General features: G+C 46.3%; 5 protein-coding genes across 8 annotated transcripts; 1 reads left to right on the forward strand and 4 right to left on the reverse strand.

Moving 5' to 3' along the window:
- Nucleotides 1-505: 505 nt before the first annotated feature.
- LOC112899644 (NAC domain-containing protein 22-like) lies at nt 506-3,417 on the reverse strand. Its single transcript, XM_025968201.1, has 4 exons — nt 3,281-3,417; nt 2,416-3,021; nt 1,917-2,284; nt 506-1,749 (listed from the first exon to the last, which is right to left on the reverse strand). The coding sequence occupies exons 2-4, from the start codon at nt 2,609-2,611 to the stop codon at nt 1,078-1,080; spliced, it is 1,236 nt and encodes a 411-aa protein (XP_025823986.1). The 5' UTR covers nt 2,612-3,021; nt 3,281-3,417; the 3' UTR covers nt 506-1,077.
- On the reverse strand, nt 3,069-7,280 carry LOC112899643 (trichohyalin-like). 2 transcript variants are annotated; one of them, XM_025968199.1, is made up of 10 exons: nt 6,958-7,280; nt 6,560-6,631; nt 6,043-6,293; nt 5,518-5,638; nt 5,367-5,441; nt 5,148-5,274; nt 4,332-5,056; nt 4,058-4,185; nt 3,784-3,873; nt 3,069-3,571 (listed from the first exon to the last, which is right to left on the reverse strand). In XM_025968199.1, exons 2-10 carry the CDS (start codon nt 6,584-6,586, stop codon nt 3,466-3,468), a joined length of 1,650 nt encoding a protein of 549 aa, XP_025823984.1. In that variant the 5' UTR covers nt 6,587-6,631; nt 6,958-7,280; the 3' UTR covers nt 3,069-3,465. The 2 variants fall into 2 exon arrangements, with proteins under 2 accessions (XP_025823984.1, XP_025823985.1); XM_025968200.1 differs by having other exon boundaries at nt 6,942-7,280.
- A 707-nt stretch (nt 7,281-7,987) lies between these two features.
- Nucleotides 7,988-10,987, reverse strand: LOC112899038 (lysine-specific demethylase phf2-like). The gene is made up of 3 exons (XM_025967366.1): nt 10,653-10,987; nt 9,799-9,853; nt 7,988-8,834 (listed from the first exon to the last, which is right to left on the reverse strand). Exons 1-3 carry the CDS (start codon nt 10,878-10,880, stop codon nt 8,398-8,400), a joined length of 720 nt encoding a protein of 239 aa, XP_025823151.1. The 5' UTR covers nt 10,881-10,987; the 3' UTR covers nt 7,988-8,397.
- A 1,480-nt stretch (nt 10,988-12,467) lies between these two features.
- Nucleotides 12,468-14,762, forward strand: LOC112899285 (5-amino-6-(5-phospho-D-ribitylamino)uracil phosphatase, chloroplastic-like). The gene is made up of 2 exons (XM_025967694.1): nt 12,468-12,613; nt 13,328-14,762. The coding sequence occupies exon 2, from the start codon at nt 13,417-13,419 to the stop codon at nt 14,449-14,451; it is 1,035 nt and encodes a 344-aa protein (XP_025823479.1). The 5' UTR covers nt 12,468-12,613; nt 13,328-13,416; the 3' UTR covers nt 14,452-14,762.
- Nucleotides 14,763-15,316: 554 nt separating this feature from the next.
- Nucleotides 15,317-20,313, reverse strand: LOC112899281 (anthocyanin regulatory R-S protein-like). Of its 3 annotated transcripts, none has more exons than XM_025967690.1 (9): nt 19,961-20,310; nt 19,719-19,866; nt 18,177-18,431; nt 17,922-18,018; nt 17,801-17,815; nt 17,639-17,695; nt 16,352-17,008; nt 15,817-16,236; nt 15,317-15,705 (listed from the first exon to the last, which is right to left on the reverse strand). In XM_025967690.1, the coding sequence occupies exons 2-9, from the start codon at nt 19,850-19,852 to the stop codon at nt 15,634-15,636; spliced, it is 1,707 nt and encodes a 568-aa protein (XP_025823475.1). In that variant the 5' UTR covers nt 19,853-19,866; nt 19,961-20,310; the 3' UTR covers nt 15,317-15,633. The 3 variants fall into 3 exon arrangements, with proteins under 3 accessions (XP_025823475.1, XP_025823474.1, XP_025823473.1); XM_025967689.1 differs by having other exon boundaries at nt 15,472-15,705; nt 15,781-16,236; nt 19,967-20,313; XM_025967688.1 differs by having other exon boundaries at nt 15,472-15,705; nt 15,781-16,236; nt 19,961-20,313.
- Between the last annotated feature and the right edge of the window lie 130 nt (nt 20,314-20,443).

Genomic DNA, 20,443 nt, shown 5'->3' on the forward strand with positions numbered 1-20,443 from the left:
GGTGATCGCTGATGAAAGCGCGAAGGGACCGAGGCTGAGTTCCGGCCGGGCCGATCACGGCGGCTGCGATGTCGATCTTGCTAGCGTCTTGCGCAGCAGGGGACACCGGGAAGCTCCAGGGCTCCGGGGCGTCCCGTGCTATCCTCCGCCCGCCGGTGCCCCGTCGGCGTCAGACTTGGCTCAGCGGCCGACCTGTGCCGTGCAAGCCAGCCAGGCGCGGGAGCCACCGCGGGGCGTTGCCTCTGGACGGGCGCGCGGAAAGGCAGTTGCCTTTGCCTGCACGATTCTCTGGAGCCCTGCTACAGGGCGCGCACGTTTCTCTTGCTCGGCGTCGAACAGTTTCAAGATCGACACCGTCTGTGAGCGAGGCACTGTGAGGAGGGTTGCTGCTGGCCCGGTTGTGTTCGGTGGCCATCGTTAGGGGATTGGGGGAGGGTAAGCCAGCCCAGCAAAGGAGGCACTCGGGAGACAACCGGTGGGAAGGGAACGAGCGGGCAAGAGCAAAAAAATAATGACCGTATCTGTTTCCTAATTGGAGGATTTCTCTGGTTCCAAAAGAAAAGAAGGAAGATGAACTCGCAAACCCCCTGCTAACCAAAATATGACAAACTCGGGGTCTCGACCGAAGTTGTGAGACTCGGAGTCGTCCAAGGTCTATCTTCAATTCTTTACATGGCCCGAATCGCCGGCGAGGAATTCTTCAAAAAGTTGATTGCTATAGCCGTAGCAGTCTCCCTTCGCGCTTCCTTCGTTCGCATCTCCCGGCACCGCCAGCTTACCGGGCGCGTCGTCAGCCGCCGGCGTCGCCTCTACATCTACTGGCCCAGCGGCGCTGGCAGCTGGGATCGCCGGACTAGATTGCTGCTGCTGGACGCCGCTGCAAGGGTAGAAGTTGAGAGGCACCGGAAACTGGGTGCAAGGGACCATGGCTTGTGCTCCCGCAGGATGATCGAGATTGGCACCCTCCTCGAAGCATGCTGGCTGTGTGGACGCCGCCGGCCTGACATGTTGCTGCCCTGCGAAAGACGCGCTGCCCTGCTGTGATTTCAGTTCAGCTAGCAGCAGCTGCAACACTCGCTATTTGCGCGCTTTCATGTCCTCCATCTGCTGCTGCGGCTGCAGCTGCAGCTGCCCTGGTGGCGGTCGCGAGAAGGGCGGCGGCTGTCTGGCTGCTAGGTTCGGTGGACGCATCATCGCCGTCCGACCAAGAGAGTTGGGGACGGTTGCAGCGGCGGCCCGGTGCGGCGGGCATAGCCTCAGCACCGGCGGCCCCTGCCCGTGGGGCCCGTTCGTCAACGGCGGCCGCTGCAGCTGCACCGGTCCCTGCATGCTGGTGTACATCGGCGGCGGCGGCCACTGCATCAGCGGGGGCAGCCCTGGTACGCCGTGGTAGTACCCTGCTGCTCCGACTCCGGCCGGCGGCGCTCGCATGCCGCCGCCGCCGTTCGCGTGCTTCGTGGGCCGTGGCGGTCCCGGGGGCAGATTCTGCCGGGACGAAACCCGCTTGTTCGGCGCGTTGGCGTGCCTGCTCGGCTGCACCACCGCGGGCCTCTTGCCCGCGCTCTTGCTCGACGTCGCCCGCGGGGATGACGTCTCCGCGACGCTCTCCGGCGCCGGCCCGGGCTGCGACGAGGTTGGCGCCTCCTCGTCACACGCGGGGGCGGAGCTGTTGCTGCCCTCCTCGTCCTCGAGCTCTCTCCATTTTTTCAACGGGCTCTTGTAGATCCTACACATGACGTACTTGTTCAACTGCAAGCATAAAACTAGTCTCAAGTCAGGACAGCCATTAGATGCAAACAAGAATTTTGGCGGGGAGAAAGAAAACTCTTTTTCTTTTTGAAAGATCGGGGAAAGAAAACTTCGAAATTGCAGAGGTGTAAACTATCGTACAACTAGACGTCCGCGAGAGAACTGACCAGCATGTGGTCTCTGGGCTTTTCGCGGGTCGCGCTCTTGAGAGCTCTCTCTTTCCCGGGCTCCGGGACGGTCAGCTCATGCATCAGCCACTTGGTCTTGGTCTCGTTCTTGGGCTCGCCCGCGTAGTAGGCGAGGGTGTTCTCGGTGAACTTGACCGCGCCGACGCTGAGGTTCTTCCTGGGACCCTTGTTCGCCTTGGAGTGGCCCGCCGCGCCCTTCTTCCCTGGCTTCGACTGGCCCGTCGACGGCTTCCACCGGCCGCGGTTGTCTGCCGTGCGCCGCGTCGGCCTGTCCCCTCCCGGGTACCTGCGGCTCCTCGGCGACAGGAAGTACCAGTTGTCGTCCGCGCCCCTCTCCTCGTACCTTTCTGTGTGAAAGTGGCGGCGATTAACTGAACTTGTAAGAATCCACTCCAGCCATGGCCATGGTGCTGCATTACTGGAGTAGAAAGAGGACTGTCGGGGATTAGCAATGGAGGTCAGGTCAGGTGATGCTTACTGGTGAGTATCTCCGGGTCGCACTCGTACGCGTCCGCCTCGATGACGGCGTCGTTGGGCACGGTCGGCTTGTCGAGCAGCTTGGGGAGGAGGTAGAAGTCCACGAGCTCCCGGAGCGTCGGCTTGAACCGGAACCCCAGCGTGTAGTTGTCTTCCTTGTCGTCTCCCCCTCCGCTCGGTCTCTCCACTCCTGCCATGTCGGCGACTCGACTCGTGACCCCTACGTGAGGTTTCGAGGTTGACGTTGGCACGGGAGACAGACGACGGCAGGAGAGATACTACGTCGGGAGTCCTTATCGGGCCACGAAACCATGAGCTTTTTATTCTGCAGCTTCCTTACAATCGTCACCCAACCTGATTGGAGACGAACAACAACTCTTAACACTTCCGTCCAGGTCTACAACCAATGTTGCAGCGTCCGTATTCGAGTCCCGTTCCGGGAAGGAAACAGCTCGAAGCATCTGATTGGCTCCCGACCAGATCACCGGGAAACACCAGAGGCAGCACCGCGTGCCGTGACTGTGAACGAGGTCCTACTACTTCGCCCCCCTCATCTCCAGAGTAAGCTGCTAGAAAAGCAACGGCTGACCTGATGAGCAAATTGTATCTGAAAATTGGAACATATCGTTTATTACACAACTGCTACACCCAAACAAATTCAAAAATTTGAATTAGGCATCCTTAGGACGCTAACATAACGAATCAGTGTAGTGAGAAGCAATCATGTACAGTCACTTCGACGGGAAGCTGAGCCACTGGCAACCTTTTTGATATCCAAGCGCCCCAACGAGAGTTTAGATAAGGTCCATGTTAGGTTCAGGAACCACTACGACTAACATTTTGCCTAGACGCCCGGCGTTGCTCACCTGCCGGTTTTCTTGATTTCCCCCCTGCAAATCCTCACGGCAATGCTTGAGGTTGCTGTTCGCAACGCTCCAGTACATCAGAATTGCCTGCCAAGTGGTGATCCGATTGACCATGGCTTGTCTTCAGGCAACAAGGCCTCTGAATAACATTCAAAGATGAAGTGTACAGGAGCCACTCTCAGTTACTATCGGCCCCGTGCCATCTTTCGCCTCTTCCTCTCCTGCTCACGTCTCTCTTCCTCCTCAATCAGGCGGAGTTGCTCCTCATCCTCCTGCCTAGCAATCCTTGCACTGAAAAGGAAGCAAGATCAATCAAAATTGAAATAGATACAAAACAGAGGACATTCAGCCAGGGAAATTATCTTTAACCATCTATGCAGGCAGTGCAAAATTTAAGCTTAAAGCATACAATCATATTTGATATATTGCCACAGAAATAACAATGCTATAGAAACTTTTCTTCAACTTGTACGACTGGATAAACTAAGAGAGAAAATCAATACCTTCTTTTCTCTTCCCTCTCTATAGTAGCAAAATCTGCTTCCATGTCACTATCATCCTCATCTCTGCCAGCATATTTTCTAGGATCATACCTGCAGTCGAAGCCAAAAATAAGAATCCAACTATCTTTAAGTATTATTTGAAACAGACATTGCAATCAAATAATGCTTGGTTTGCTCAGTTTGACAACCATGTTTAGTAAAACACTTTTATAGAGGGTGACACTCACTATTGACCCAAATGAACAATATAGAAGAAGTTTATCAAGGACAATACCCGAACATATTTCTGATCATGGCAAGGGGGTCCTCCTCATCTTCATCTTCATCAAATCTTCTTTTCACCACTTGCTTTCTCTTTGCATGATCATCACGTATTCCATTGGAAGAGAGAGGCCGAGATGGCTGCAGAGATGACAAAATAAAGAAACAAATGAAAAACATCAGCTATCCTGGCCAAACAAGAGTTCATCCGTATAGAAGAAATAAGTGTAGCATAGCATTAAACAGAAAATAAAGGTAAACAGGTGTTTCCTGCAAATAAATATTACCATGGGTTTTGAAGGAGGTCGGATCTGCCTTTCTACTTGTTTTACTCTATCATTTGCCTGAACTCTTCTTTGCTCCAAGTATTGACCCTGCGAAGAAAGAGGCCTTTGCACTTGCATTGACTGAGACCTGTTACTTTGCATCTGTGGTCTGTGAGTTTGTGAAGATTGCAATTTCTGAACATGTGAAGACTGCTGCGGTCTTTGACTCTGCAAGGACTGTTGTGGCCTCTGACCCTGTGACACCTGCTGTGGCCTTCTATTCGGCAATGACTGTTGTGGCCTCTGCTGCACCGATTGTTGTGGCCTCTGACCATGGGAAGAAAGCTGTGGTCTCTGACCAGCTGACTGCATCCTCTGACTTTGCGAGGATTTTGGCCTGTCGATCTCATGCCTCGAGGCTACACTACCCTTCCTCAGTGCTGGATCATTCAAATCCTTTGAAAGATGCCTATTAGCAATAGGACCCTTGGTTGGAAGCTTTTGGCTTGTAATTTTGCTATTACTTGCCTGGTTGGATCCATTTCTAACAATACTATGCATCCTCTCACTGTCACGTGAAACCACCCTTTCTCTATTTGACAAAGCCTCCCTTCTCATGGAATCTACCCTACCTTCAGCATGTCTTTGGGTTGACAATGTGTTCTTAGATCCATATCCATTTGACAGCCGTGCAGGTTGACTTGTTGGCGCCTTGCTCTTTGCTGCTGAATGCATCACCTCACGATCTTCAATAGCAAGAAACCAACAATCAGCATTCCCTATTGCAGAAACAGGGAAGTCCTTGTTTAGTGAAATTAGAGTTCAAACTTTACTTACCAGCCTTTTGAGAAAAGGAAGATCTAGCTGCAGATTTCTCCTTTGGAGAGGATGAAAGGTCAGCATCATCTGAGAGTAGAAATGAATAATCCCGGTTATCCTTAAGTGCCTCAGCCTTCTTCTTTACCTGCAAATTGCAGCTGCTATGTTGTGAATACACTATTTCAGGCTCAGTGTAGCAAACATGCAAACAATGCCACGAATATAAATTATTTATACCTCATTAACTATCTTTGGTTTATGCTGATGTCCATTTACTCTATTTTGAACTTTAGAGGAGGATGGCACATCCCTCTACAAAAGAAAAAAAATGGTCACTTAATGTTGTTTCAGCGCCTAATCAGAATTACATGAATGAGCATTATACTACATGTACTACAGAAGGCCTTGGATCTCTTGAGATTGTGCTATGCAGTTCTTTCAATGACTTTCTTTCTTCAATCACTCGTCGAGAAATCACCGGCTTAGATGGTCCAAAGAAAGAGCCAAATCTACAGAAAAAAAAAAGAAGTTATACACATAGAAGGACACTATATAACAACAGTAAGGTAGGATATGCAGTGTGTCTAAAGGTTCCCCTTATTCATCAAATATTGATTGGTGCATGCCACAATTTAAAAGACAAATGGGTTCACCAACATCACAACCACACTAAAAACGCATAATAGCTAAGTGGAACAAAAAATTTCCAGTGGCATGCAACTCTCAAAAGAGTATAATGATCAATAGTATATGAAAACTCATCAAAAGAATCATTCCAGAGGGAACAATTATCTATCATGCAAATCTGAATTTTTCTGAATGGCATGAACTCAAAGGTGTGTTTCTATGGGAAAAAAACAAAGGAAAAAAATGCTTCTGATGAATGTTAAATAGGTACATAAAACAAGCTTACTTGTTATCCCTGGTTGGAGGAACTCTATCATGGGAGGAAGAAGAGCGGCCAGCTGCACTGGCGGCAGCAGCCTTTGCCTTTCTTCTAATCTGCTCCTTTAGCCGCTCTCTCAACTCAAGGATCTCCTTTTGTCCCTCTAGAGGTTCTTCCTCCTCAACATACTCATCCCCAGCACCTGAACCATCCTCCTCGTACTCATCTTGATCATAATACTCGTCTTCATATTCATACTCCACTGCTCGATGGTAACCCTACATGATAATTATCATCATTTGCACAGATTTTTCAAGATTTTCAATACTATGGCTCCCCTCTTTGTTTTGTTATAATTATTACTTTCCACCTCAGAGCAAATCACAAAATGAGACTTAGTCCCCTGTCTACCTCAGTTTTTCCCCAATTCAGTTAACTAATCCAACATTCACATGATACACTACTTCAACTGTGATTTATAGTGCTTTTAAGGATCATAAGTGGTCAAAACTGAACAAAATGAAGTGTAAAAAGTAGAGCTTACATTGGTCTCGTATTCGTAGCCCCTCATTATCACCAGGATCCCGTCGTATCAGCTTCAAAATCCCCGAATCCCCTGAATAGGAGCAATACAACTTTCGTAAGTTTGCAGAGATCGCCATGAATCTTTCTGACAATGTCCAAGTTGAAACGGCCAAGCATCCAATTGGAACCAAATACAGATCGAATCGGCATCGCCGCATCGGTTGACCCTAAAATTCCTGCGCAAAGGGGCTCAAACCATAGCCCAGGCACCTAATCGCTCAAATCCCGCCCCAGACGCGACGCAAGGAATGGCGCATCTAGGGTTTCGATGCAGACCGCGGGGCGAATCTGGAACGCCGCGGCAGCAAAGCAACCATCGGAACCAACGGAATTCGACCCACCGGTTCGGGACCTCACCTCGGGGAGCGGAGACTCCTCGTCCCGCGGCGGGCCGCGGGGATCGGACTAGCCCGACGAGCTGTCGCGCGACGCGGCTGGATCACAAGTCGCCGAGGCGGGGTGCGGTCCGGGCCGTCCGCGGGAGCGGCGGCGGCGCCCGAGGCCTGGCAGGCACGGGGCGGAGGCGGCGAGCGATCAGAACCCGCGGCACGGTCGCCGGTCGCTGCGGGGAACGCCGGGGGTCGCCTCCGGGGCGAGGCGAGGCGGGGCGGGGCGGGGCGGCGTGGGGGCAGCGAGGCTTTTGGCTCTCGTTGGGTGGAAATGGGAAGAAGAGCGGAGGCAGGGGTTGAGCCGGGCGCACAGTTAAATAGGCGTTTCGCCTGCGCCCGGGTTAAGAAGCCTGACGTCGCCGCGGCTCAGATGTCTCTGGAACCTCCGCATGGCGCACTGGGCTTCTTGTTTTGGCAGCTGCTGCGAGGGCCCAATCGCGAGCTGCGACGCTGCCGGCCCGTTTCCTTGCCCAAAAAGAGTTGCTTCCGTCAACACCGAGCAGAGAGGTGGGCCTTGGTCCCCCCGTCTTCTTTGACAAGGGAAGTGAAGTACTGGCAACGAAGGGTTTCAGGCCTCCTGTTTATCCTGAAATTTTCAGTAGTAGTTTTATTTTCACAAACGTGCGTAAGTACATATTTCATTAAAAAAAACAATACGATCAATACAAATCTTAATAGATAAAGACTAATAAAACGGATACAACCACCAAACATACAACCACCAAGCAAGTGATAGGTGACTCAACACCAACGAGAATAACAAAACTCATACGACCTGCAACCCTAGACACGACCACGCATCTAAATACAACGCCGCCAGGGAAAGGAAAGTTTCAGTAGTTTTGCCATCCAACGTTTGATGCTAGCCGAAGTAGATAACCTTCCTCTCAGAAAAACCAAAAAGAAAAGCAAACTCATGCAGTGACATTGCTGCACTCGAACAGTACAAGCCTGCAGCTGCGGCAAAAGTTTTCATAAGACGGTCCACAGGTTAAGCATGGTTAGCAAGATGCAGAAATGAAGGAAAGATAATTACATAGAACAGGGAGTCGCATTAACAAAAAGGGAACATATAACGCGCTGTCATGTGCTTAAGTTCTTCCTCATATCCACTTCTGAGCAGAAACTATGTCATGGGCACTTGGCTCCTTCAGTTTACAACCAAAATTCTCTGTATATCTGATTGCCCTAATGTGCAGCAAAAAACATTCCCAAAGGGTATCGATGCCGCCTGCCGATACATCTCAGTACCTTGCCATGCTCTGGTGTCTTACCTTCCTGCAGTGCCATGTACTATTCAGTTCTACTTCTACACTATTACTTATATCACAGCATCAGCTACTATGTTATCCTCTGAAGATTTAAGATGAACGTAGCGGTTAGATTGCTGGGACAGGACGATGGAACTTCATCTTGCAGATCGACGAACCAACCACTCTGCTTTGGTCAAACCGTAGTAGACTGCTTTGCATCCAGGCCACATGAGAAAATTCCAGCCAATGGGAGATCCACCGATGACATAAGACCCTCGCGGGAGTCCACCCTGCTGCTTTGTATGATCTGTTGTCTTACTTGGTTTGAGCCCCTTTTTCGTCTCCACCACTAACATATGTCCTGCAGTGTCCGAGTTATCAGGCTTGATCGGTAGATCCCCACGTATACTGTGCACGAAATTTCCAGCCAGGCTTGTTGGAGGAACTTGACTCTTCTCTGCAGATGGAACATTTCCAGCAGGCTTATCCTCGGGAGCTTTGGCTGCAGGTTTCTCGAACAGTTTCACAGGCTTCGCAGCAGAGGAAAGACCAAGCCGTGCTTTCTTGGATAATTCCATGACATCTTTCATCTCTATAAGACAAAAGAAGAGCACAAGGCAGACAAGTTGGATTTAATTATCTCAAGAGTATGTATGCACGCATATGCATGGAAGAAAAACCATATGTGTAAAATCACTCAAATATAAGACCCAGATAATCAAAGAGGTGTATATAGATCACAAGACAAGGGGCATTATTGCTGGCCTTTACATATGCATTTCGAAAGGAAGCTTCTGATTTGTGTATTTCCCTTAACCAACGGTGGAACCAGAAAATATTTGAAGGGGGGCCATGGCGGTGGCCAGCAGCCGGCGGTGCCGCTGTGACGTTTGCGCGTCAGCAGTCCACTGAGGAGTCTGCTGCAAACAAGAGGGGGTTTAAAATTTTTTTGCGATGTTGGGGGGTGCTGTGGCGTGGCCCCTGCTAGCCGCCGCCAACCCTCTCAACACCCCCCCCCCCCCCCGGGCCCGGTTCCGCCGTTGCCCTTAACTGATTATTTAATAGAGAGTTATATTCTTTCTTTTGCATTTAGGTTACAATACATATCTGCTCGTTTCAAATGATAGCTGCTTCTGAGTAGATCACATAATTAAAGAAGAACTCAATGCGACTTTATACAAAATGCAAAATACAATAAATGTGAGAAACGCAGGACACAGGTGGCAGACTTTCGAAAGTAATAATATATTTACATGATAGATAAGAAATCAAATGTAACATACTAATAGTCACGGATGGTTAACCACACTGAGGATTGCATATTTGCCTGCACACATTTGAGAAGAACTAAAAACTGTCATAGCGCCTGAGGCTGTCATAATTATGTTACTACCCACACAGAGCAATATGGTTTTCTATAAAATGATGATAGACTACAGAAAATGGTTAAAATTTAAAATCTTCTGCCATAACGCTATCTTTAGTACAGAACATGATCACTGAAATACACTGGGAAATTCCACATATTGTTCCAGTATGATGGACCGATCACTTACCTTTCAAGATCTCAACAGCAGCATCTTTCTTTTGGGACTCAGTTCCTTGGCAAACCTTCATTACAATTTTCACACGTAAATTTTAGAACTGATTAATGTTTTACTCATAACCAATGACATGACAAGCAAACTATCATGAGACATATCAGATATTCTTATTGGCAGAAGGTACCAATATATTTCTTAAAAAAAATGTAGTACGATACCACATATCAACATTGAAAGGCACACAGACGTTAACCTGATTACTTAGCAGACCCACACCACATCCATTCCCTGAACTCTTACTTCAGTCCCCATCATACCATAATTTTTTACTTTTAGGAAAATGCCACCATAAAAACTATTATGAACTATGCTATGAACTCAGCAAACAGATTTCAGTTCAAGAATCAATAGAAACTCCCATAACTCCATTCAGAAGCACAATACTACCGCCAGTGCTATACCCTGAAACACCGCAGACAAAAACATTCCAGCACCTTGAACATGGTGAACCGGCCTGATAACTTAAGACCACATCCATCCCGTGAGCTTCGATTTCCATTTTGTATCAGTACGTACTTGTCTTCATCAGACCATTAAATTCAACAACAAAGAGCACCCGCCTAAGGACTAGTATGAATTATGAACCTCGGCACAGACATTTCAGTTCAAGCGTCGACAGGATACTCCGCAATTTCATTCACAAGCACAATACAACCTCCAGTCCTCTACTCCTCTACCCTGAAACATCGCAAGCAAAAACATTCCTACATGCTGAATTAAGAATATGATCGTGCTAGCTATCTAGCGGCTACTGCTGCTGCTATCGCTGAATGGAACTCGAGGATGTTAGGGTTTTGAGTGGGGACCTGAAGGACGCAGCCGCGGAGATTTGCGACGGTTTCTCTGATCGTGTAGTACGGCGAGCGTTGAAACCCCACCTCCTCCACCTTCCGCCTCTTTGGCGGCGCCTCGGACTCAACGCCGGAAGGAGGAGCAGGCGGCGGCGGGGGCTGCTGCTGCTGCTCCGGGCTGGAGGTTGTCGTGGACTCCGACGGCGGAGGCGGATGGGCAGGGATGGTGGCCGGAGGGAGCATCGCGGCTGGCTGGAGCCTGGAGGGAAGAAAATGGGGGCCGGTTTGGAGGCGAGATGGCCAACGAGAGTGGGGATTTGGACTTCGAATGTTCTGGCATTTGGGTAACGCCCCGTTTAGACGTAGATATTGAGCTATAGAATTCCGAATTGGTATTTTAAGCATCCAATATCCGTTGTCTGGATGACTTGATGTGTCCGATTCTAACTATGGACCAATCTCAATTATCTCGGCAATGCTATTCTTCGGCTGACTTTCTCTCTGCAATTCTTTGGTGGTGAACCTCTTCAAAGCTTCCGCTCCTATAATCAATGAGCAGAGCTCCATTGGGAGCTTTTGAAAAATCAAACATCTGTCATCTGTGCAATAGATAGAATGTGTGCAATGAAAAATACTTTATCATATAAAATTACCAAATATATTACATTTTAGAAAAGAGTACAAAACCGATAACATTGTATATCATTTAACGAGTGATGTACTTTGAAGGGAAATAATGTAATTTAATGACCGGATCAAAATTAATCACAAATTTTAGTATTGAATGGAAGGGTTGAACAACAAATCATATGAGCCTTCTTTGAAATGAAAAATGTTTTAGGAATTTCCATTTTTATTGTATAATTGTTGAATCACTCCAATAGAGATTGAGATTTTTTGTTTGGGAACCATTCATTGCTTTCACATCTTAGAGGATTTTTCACATGAACTTAGAAACCTTATTACCAGAGTTCATAGGGCATGTTTAATCTACCATGTTGATCAGGCCCAAAATAAACTTTATTTTTTTTAGGGAATGAACTTTTCCAAAACCATTGAAATTGAGCTGGAGCTTTGACTCTGAACACATTAAAATCCTGTAAACCTAAGCTCATCCAAAGGCTCTATTAGGACCTTTTGTGCATTTTAAATTCATGTAGGATTACAGATTCCATTCAACTCTAATAATGTGTTTTTCAATTGTTTTGAGAATCATGTGTTACAAAAGACCCTAATTTCTGGTCCGTAACTCTTGGTTCAAGTTTATACTTTAACTTTTTGTATTGAAGATCCATTACATGACTAGTTATCATGTGAGGTAAGAGTAAATGTGTGCCCTTCTATTTCAAGCTGTTCGTTTTACAAATTTCTGAAAGGGAGGGTAATAAAATTTACTGGTAAGAGATTCACCACTCGAAGGCAGATCTAACCGTGGCTGACGTGAAAGTACGGACTCTCCAGGGCAAAATTTCTGTGACCATTTCAAAGAACTTGTTTTGTTTCATGCTCTGCTCGAGTCAACATTATTTTTTTGAAAGATCCTCGAGTCAACATTGAAGTAACTAGTCAAACCTCCTGGCTTGTCAGCGAGCGTATTAATTCAGGTTTGACACACCTTTACATGGGCTGGTGGACACAGCGACGGACACGCATGCCGGCATGCCGCCCAAGGAAGAAGTGGAGACAGCGTCGCGGCCCATAGGGAAGCGCTCCAACTCCAAGCATCTCCCACTCTCGCCGCCACGCAGTTACTCTCTCTAACAAGTGGGTCCCAAATTCTCTTGTCCCACCTGCCAGTCACGGACCAACCGCTGCGGCCACCAAGGTGTCCCTTTGTCTATCCGGATGGGGGCAAATCGCCACCATCCAAAGGGAACCGCAGGGAACGAGCCCGGTTGTAGTGGCAGTGGCGCCGCCTCCACTCCCAGCTCCTGCCGATGCTCCATTCAGCTGCTCCTCTTCTTCTCCTTCTTCAGGTCAGTAGAATCCTCTATTCTTCCTGGATTCTCTGGGAAGTTGCTGTTGTTCGAGCTGTGATGACGCATTATGTTGTTCTTTTGTTGTTTGCTGCTGTCTTTTTTTTTCTGAAAAATATTGAGAAAAGGGGGAGTTTCGCTGCAAGATTGCCTCTTTAGTGCTTTGCATTTGTTGTACGTAGATGGGAGCCTGGGATGTAGCTAATTAGGCCGAGCACTAGTGTTAAAAGTTTGCCTCTTTTTATGCTGAAGTTCGCCTTTTATTCTGATACCTGTTGTAAGTTTGCCTAAAATGCGGAAGGAATCTGTAGGAAAAGGTACTGTTAAGCAGTTTTTTCCCCCTCTTTTTATGGTTTACTCTAGGTTCATATGGTGGTCGATCTGTAGAAATGCTTGCAAGAAGTGGGGCTCTGCATATGTTTTCTTCCTAGATTCCACAAATATACTGTAAGGGGACGACCTCTTTTTTCTGAAGGGACAAGTGGGGAACTTAGAGAGCGAATCAATGCTTGTACCATTCTATAGATGACTAATAAGCGGAGAAAGAAAATATTGCCCCTTCTGCAGATTTATTTAGGTTCTCACTGAAGTAAACTCTCTGAAACTAAGCTGTTAACATCGAGAGTGTATATATTGATTCTGGGTGTTGACTCTTCTTTTCTTATATTCTAGTTGTGCATTATGTTTCTATAACTTCGCTTGGTTCCTTTGCAGTTTGACTCGTTGATTGACTCGTGAGCTGAATTGGTTTGTCTGGAGAACTTGAAATTTCAGTACAAGTTTCAGATAGGATTTGGGGAGAAATGATCTCATCTATCAGCTTATTTGGAAGCTCTCAGCAGCCTGCTCTCAAGTTTTACAGAAAATGCTTGCCAAATAACCCACATTTTGCACTGACTGTGCATTCAGTTGCAAAGTTCATGGGTAAAGCTATGATTATGAAGAGGGCACGTATGAAGCCACATGCCACGGACATCAAGAGGAACCCCCAAGCCCATGAGCTTTACAAATTGGTTTATAGACTTCCTGAAAACCTTAGCTGGCTTTTGGCGCCACCAGAAATCCCTAAAAGACCAGCCTCAAAGAATATAAAACAGAAGGATGAAATGGTGACTGGTAAGTTTGGTGTGATCTTGGAGTGGGAGGGAGTTGTCGTTGAAGATGACGATCCAGACTTGGAGCCCTGGGTTTGGTATGTTCTATCACTTGAAGAGGCAAAGTCTTTCCCTCCGGATGCATTGCTGAAGGAAATTGAGGGAATGAGAACTGACCAGGCTATTTCAGAAGTCTTATGTTGGTCAGAAGATCCAGAAGAAATTAAAAGGTTGGCAGCACGCAAAGAGGTAATATATCAAACGCTCCGAGGAGGATACTACCAACTGCGACCAGGTGTCCTTGATTTCTTGAACACCCTTGCGGATTTTGAAATTCCAATAGCAATTGCAAGTCTTCGCTCACAGAAGAGCCTTGAAGAAGGTATTAAAACTGTTGGTCTGCAAGGATACTTAGATGCTATAATTGCATTAGAGGATTTCTGCTTAGGGAAACCTGATGGTGAGATGTTTGAGGTTGCAGCAGAGAAACTTGGTCTTGACCCAGATGTTTGTGTTGTGTTTGGCAATTCAAACTTAACGACAGAATCTGCACATACTGCTGGGATGAAGTGTGTGGCAGTTGCAGGCCGACACCCTGCCTATGAGCTCCAAGCAGCAAACCATGTTGTGAGATGGCTTGATCAACTCTCTATTGTTGACTTGCAGAGGCTTGTCAATGGTGAGGTTATTGGTCGCAGGGGCAGAGAATCCGACATGGATATGGAGATTGTGATTGAGGAATGATGCTTCTGCAAACATGACGTACCAATATATTGTTGTACTTATAATCTGATGTAGCCTAAGTAATGCATTACATTTTGTAAACAGACCAAGCAGTGCTAGATCAGGACTAAGGATAGTCCTGGGCTTGAATTACGTGCTTGGTTGTCCTGTGATGCATCCCTGTAATTGCTTTAGCTTAACTACTCTTAGTCATTAGGTTTCAAGTGAAGAAACACCCGCCAGTAACTGGTGCATGTACAGTATATATGTTTCACCTATTGTATTCCCTACTTTTCACGGTGATGGAAATTAAACTGGAACTTTGAACCTAATTTTGCCCAATTCAAAGGCCTGGAGGAGAAGAGTAGAAGCACTACTCATTGCAGAATTTCATTACCAGGAAGGATTGGTTCTATGAAACTATTCTCTGCAGGATTACACAGACATCACATTAATATTCATCAAGGCAATCAATTCTCAGAAGGGAAGTTACAGAAGGTATTATGTTCCTTCCTTCTCCACCCTTGTTTACATAACTATGTGATTAAGAATTTTGTAATATTCTTGTAATCCTAGAAATCAAGCAAGCTTAGCTTTGAATTTTCAACTCTTGCTTTACAGTAATTTTTTATCCTTTAGTCTTAAAAGTTAAAACACGATCCATGCTAACAAATTACAATTGACTAACAGTTCATTCGTATATCTGTTTTTGTTCTATGTAACTTTCTACTCCGCGAGAGTTAAGAAAAAAAGTAACATTGTAGTACATAAATATTAGAAAAGTAACATGACGATCCATGTTTGTACTAATAAAAGTAACTTCATACTCTCTGAAAGTTAACAAAGAGTAATATTTGCTAATTGCTGAATACTTGCTGGCTTTGAAAAGGAAATATTTGCTATGTACTGCCTCTGTCCCAAATTACAATTCGTTTCGGCTTTTCTATATACATATATTTTGCTATGCATCCAGATATATAGAAAAACTATGTATCTAGAAAAGTCAATGAATTTTAATTTGGAATGGAGGGAGTAGATTGCTAGTAATTTGAAATACTTGCAAGGCGGAGCTTACACGGGCATATTTGCTAGTAATGTTTTAAAAAAGAAAATACGTGCACTGCATTTTGTAAAATAGGATTCCGCAAGGAACGTATTCATGGAACTTCTATGTAGATTGATATCCCACATTCAGATGTTCCTTCATCGCTTCCCTATAGCTTTACGCAGGGCCTCGCTGATCATCCAGGGCACAACGGCAGCTGAGCTGGCAAACTGCAGAAACTAACAGCATCAGTAAAACAAACTCGAACCAACAAATTAACGGTGAGCTACTGAGCTAATGCTAACCAGAGCTGCATTGCAACTTCCATGTCTTAATGCTACCTGAGCTCGTATCTTCAGCCCCATGAATCCATCTGGTGCCGATGCCTGAACCGAGAGAACGTCCAAATGGAGGTTCTTGATGGCGTCGAACACTCGCGTCATGAGCAGCTCCTCCCACCGGCACTGCACCTCCACGAGCACGTCCTTGTCCGACACGGTGACGGTGACGTTGCTCGCGCCGTCCTTGGAGAGGGCCCACGGGTGCTCGTCCCTCACCATGTCACCACCGAGCTCCGATCCCTTCCTCTTGGAGCCCGCAGAGACTTTCTTCCTGGCGCTGCCATCGTCATGCCTCTTTGTAAGCCTTCTTGTTTCAGATGGGCGCGAGATGGGTTCCCTGCTGGATTCCAGCTCGTGTACCCTTCGCTGAAGCTCCTTGAGGTAGGCTATCGTTTCGGCAAGGATGGATGCTTTGTTCACCTGCAATAATCAAAAAGTTCAGAATGCAATCTTTTTGAAACGAAGATCAGAATTTGATTAACAAGTCCTAAGAGGATTACATGCAGTGATGAACACCGAAAAACATTTGCGTTACCTTGTAAATGGAGGGAACCAATGACTTGAGAACGAGGAACATCTCGTTGAGCTTCTCTCGGCGCTTTCTCTCCGACATGACGTGGTTCCTGATGCCACTTTCTTTGGCTGTCCTCGTCGTGTCCCCGCCGCCATTGCTCGCCCAAGCTCCACCGGCCACCACTTTCTTCAGCAACTTCTGCGGCTCTTCGATGACCAGCACAGCCACTTCACCGGAGTCCGACGCCGACCTCGTCCAAGCCGTAAAACTCGTCGCGCGAGAGCCACGAACGGGCGTGCTTGAGGTGGCGGCGTCGTGAGTCGAAGCCCCCGCCGCCGGCTGCGGTGGAGAGGGGACCTCGAAAGACCCGTCCATGATCCAGCAATCCTCGAGTGGCTGCACGTCCATTTCCTCGCAGAGGCTGTAGAATTCGTCGATTTCCTTGGTGATGTGCTCGAGGGTTGCATTTGACAGGCTCTCCGATTCGTCTAGCTCCTGCCCCCCGGCGATCATCTCTTCCATGGCATTGTGGTCGAGGTCCTCGAACACAATGATGTCGGCGGCCTTGCCGGTTTCGTTTGCCGACGGGCTGGAGCTCGGCTCCTGAGAGCATGCCGGAAACTGCATCTCCCAGAAAGATGCAGTGGCTCGGCTGACCAAGTCTGGGTCCTCCACCACCTGACAATGAGCACCTAGTTTGGTTAAATTCTTTTTCTCGAGCAACAGTTTGGTTAAATTCTGCTGCATGTACCATTTTAAATTCTACTGCATGGTGGCCTTTTGCTGGGCTATCTGGCTATATAGGAATGATGCTGTTTTCTGCAGAACGTTTCCAAACTCATATTTGCAGGTCATCTTCAGGGGGAGACTTTCTGGACGAGACACTGGTCGCAGTTGTGTGAAGAGGAAGCGAAGGATTCTTTAACTGAGAAGTGCAGAAGAATGGAGAGTGTGATGCTGGAAGTCTTTGCCAAGAACGGCTGAACTTTCGGAGAAGATTAGAAGGCTAGTCTCCTATGTAGACAGGAGGCAAGGGTCTTTGTTTTAGTCAGTCAGTCAGTTTAAGTTGTCTGTTCCGAAACTTGGTTGCATGTTTGCTCGGCAGTCTGTGTACTGCTTTCTTTGTTAGCCATAGACATGCACTTATGAATGTTCAAGGCTGGGATTTTCCTGTTTCTAAAAAAAAAAGAGAAAAGCACAATGCAATAAAAAATATTGTCGGTAAGGAGCTGAGGCAATTTTATTCTCAATTCAATAACAATTTTTCATTCAGTCAGTGTATTTGGGCCATGTTGCCAATGAACATACCGGATCAGTTGTGCCCAGCTCAAGAACGCCACTCATAAGCGGGATGCAGACGATCGTCTGCAGAAAATACGACTCAGGATGCAGTTATAGTCAGGGGGAAAAAAATAGTCTGAAAGTGACACTGCTGATGTCGAAATGAAGCATGGATGGAGAACGGCTTACCTGAATGGACGCGCCCTGCTCGAACCGGCGGAGTTCATGATGCGCCAACAAAGATTGCGAGCGGTTAATCACGAACACGAAGGGAAGACGATAGACAGAAACGGAGAATGCAGAGACATACCTTCGCCAGGAGCGCGCGGGGGAAGGCTTTGCTGTCGGCGAGTTGCGCGTTGCACAGCCAGACATGTTCGTTGCTGGCGAAGCTCCTGCCCGGCAACCTGTGGCACCACGCATGCATGCACCCGATCGAGAATGCCAAGCACCGAAACAAGTCGTGGCCAGAAAGGAAAAACATGAAGTAATTGATTATCTAGGCTTTGTTGGAATCGAGAAGTAATTGATTAATTAATTACTTAATATATAATTAATTAAGTACCCTTGGCCAGGCCGGAAGGCGTAGGTCATGCAGACGACGTAGTACCACTCGGTGTCGCCGAGGTCCTCCGGCGACAGCGACGCCACCGGCCGCGCCGCGCGGCGGTCGCACTCGCCGGAGAGGAGGGCCTCGTAGAGCTCCCGCAGCTGCTCGCTTCTCTGCATGACGAGCTGCTCGGCTGTCAGCTCCGCCGAGTTGGCGATCTTCCTCGTCTTCACCTCCCCGTTGTAGAACCCGTCCGTCCACGTCAGGATTCTGAAACCATTTTTTTTACAGAGAGCCAGAGAGGGAACTTTAATGCAAGATTACAATAGAGAACATGAGTTTCGGGAAAAATTCACTATAGATCCCTCAAGTACCGTGAAAATCTAATTTTCAATCTACAACTACAAAATCAGACATAAAAAATCATCCAGTTGTTGAAACCAAGTGACTTTGGTACCTCGGGTGGTTTCAAATGTAGTTTTCTATTTTTTGAAAGTTTAGAAATTTCAGTTTAATTTTAAAAACTTAAAAATTATTCATTTTAAATCAAAGAAATATGAAACTAGTATCAATATTTTTCTAAAAATATAACATGTATGTTGGAAATCTATTTATCAGTTATTTGGATCCAATTTGTTCATGTTTCTAATTTTTTTTTACTCGCACATATTATTTTTGAACACATAAGATTTAAATAACATAAAATAGAGCACCAATAGCTAGCTTACATTTTTAGAAAAAAAATATTGGTACTAGTTTCATATTTCTCTGATTTAAAATGAATTAATTTTGGATTTTTTTAGTTTGAACCAACACTTTTTTAATTATTAAAAATAAAAAACCACTTTTGAAACTTTGAAACTACCCAAAGGATAAAATTTATCCAATATCCGGTTTGTTGTTCAGAGTTGAAAACTGGAAAATCATGCTAGCCGGAGGATGAAAATTGAACCTTTTCCTTTCTTTAATAATTGAATTTAACGAATTATGAGGATATGATATGAAAATATTTATTTATTTTTATTTTAGCCTATATCCCCAATTTTCTCGCCGATGTGGCAATTTGTTGAACGATAGACAATGTTTTTTTCGAAAGAATGACAGACAATGTGTTTTTCAAAAGAAGAATGATAGACAATGTATTCGTCGACTGTGATGCGAATGTGTGGTCACTTCATCAATCTTACGATCTACTTGTCCAGTCTCCTATAGATGTTTATAGTTGTGCTTGTGTGTGACGGTTGCGCGTGTAAATGAGTGTATGTGTTTAGGGTTTAGAGAAACTGTAGAGCGTTTGCTTATGTGTCAGTATTATTGTGTTCCTAAAAAAGTTTCATGTTGATGTTGAATTAATTATAGAATTTTGCCAAAGAAGAAAAGAATCAGTATTACTGGGGGTAATAAGTTAAGTAAAATAAAGAAAAAAAACTCTTGATAGTCATAATCGTAAATGGTTTTGCTAGGTTTCAATTGTTTTATGTTTAAACTTCCACATATAGTTTTAACTCAAAATGTAGTATTGCACCAAATATTGACTCTATATTACACATTACGTACCCTGGCTGAGCGTTTGAAATGGACCAGAAGAATGCATAACTCCAGTTGATGCTCCTCACGGCTGCAGCAAGCTGGTTCCTCAACTGCCTCCCCGGCGGCACATCTTGCCGAACCAGGGAAGCTGATAGTGCCATCGCCGTAATATTTCCTTCACGCAGAAGTCAGAAAGTGATGTTACATGCAGTAAGCGCTTACAATTTGCAAGTAATAACCACGCATGCATAATATATCTTAATTTGTACCTGTACCTGATGATACTGCTGTAAGCTCTATGCTGCGAATTAAGGATCTTAATTAGCTGCACCAAGATTACAATCCGATTCTACTCTGTAGTAGTGTTACTGATCTGTGCTGATCAGATTCCTCATGAAGCTAGCTAGATCGCCGAAGACGAAGGTAGAAGGTGTAGCAGGAAGTAGCTAGAGAGAGGCAATGAAGCAATTAATGCAAGAATTGCAAAGGCGGCCAAGAATAATATATGGGAGGAGCTCTGCGCTAAGGGGAACACGCATGCATCTGTCCGAGAACACCATATGCTTGCTAGCAATGGCGACCCCGGCCCGGCCTTCCCCGAGAGGAAGACGGAGTGCTATATATGCCTGCAGATGTGCAAGGAATCTGGGAGCCAAAATGGGTTTGTGGATCTCCAAGTGGCCCAGCAAGATTTGTGACGCACGAAATACTGTAGGTCTATAGCTCCTATACGGCAGCATTTATGGAGGAGT

This window comes from Panicum hallii, chromosome 7 (genome assembly GCF_002211085.1).
Source record: "Panicum hallii strain FIL2 chromosome 7, PHallii_v3.1, whole genome shotgun sequence".
Classification (NCBI taxonomy): domain Eukaryota; kingdom Viridiplantae; phylum Streptophyta; class Magnoliopsida; order Poales; family Poaceae; genus Panicum; species Panicum hallii.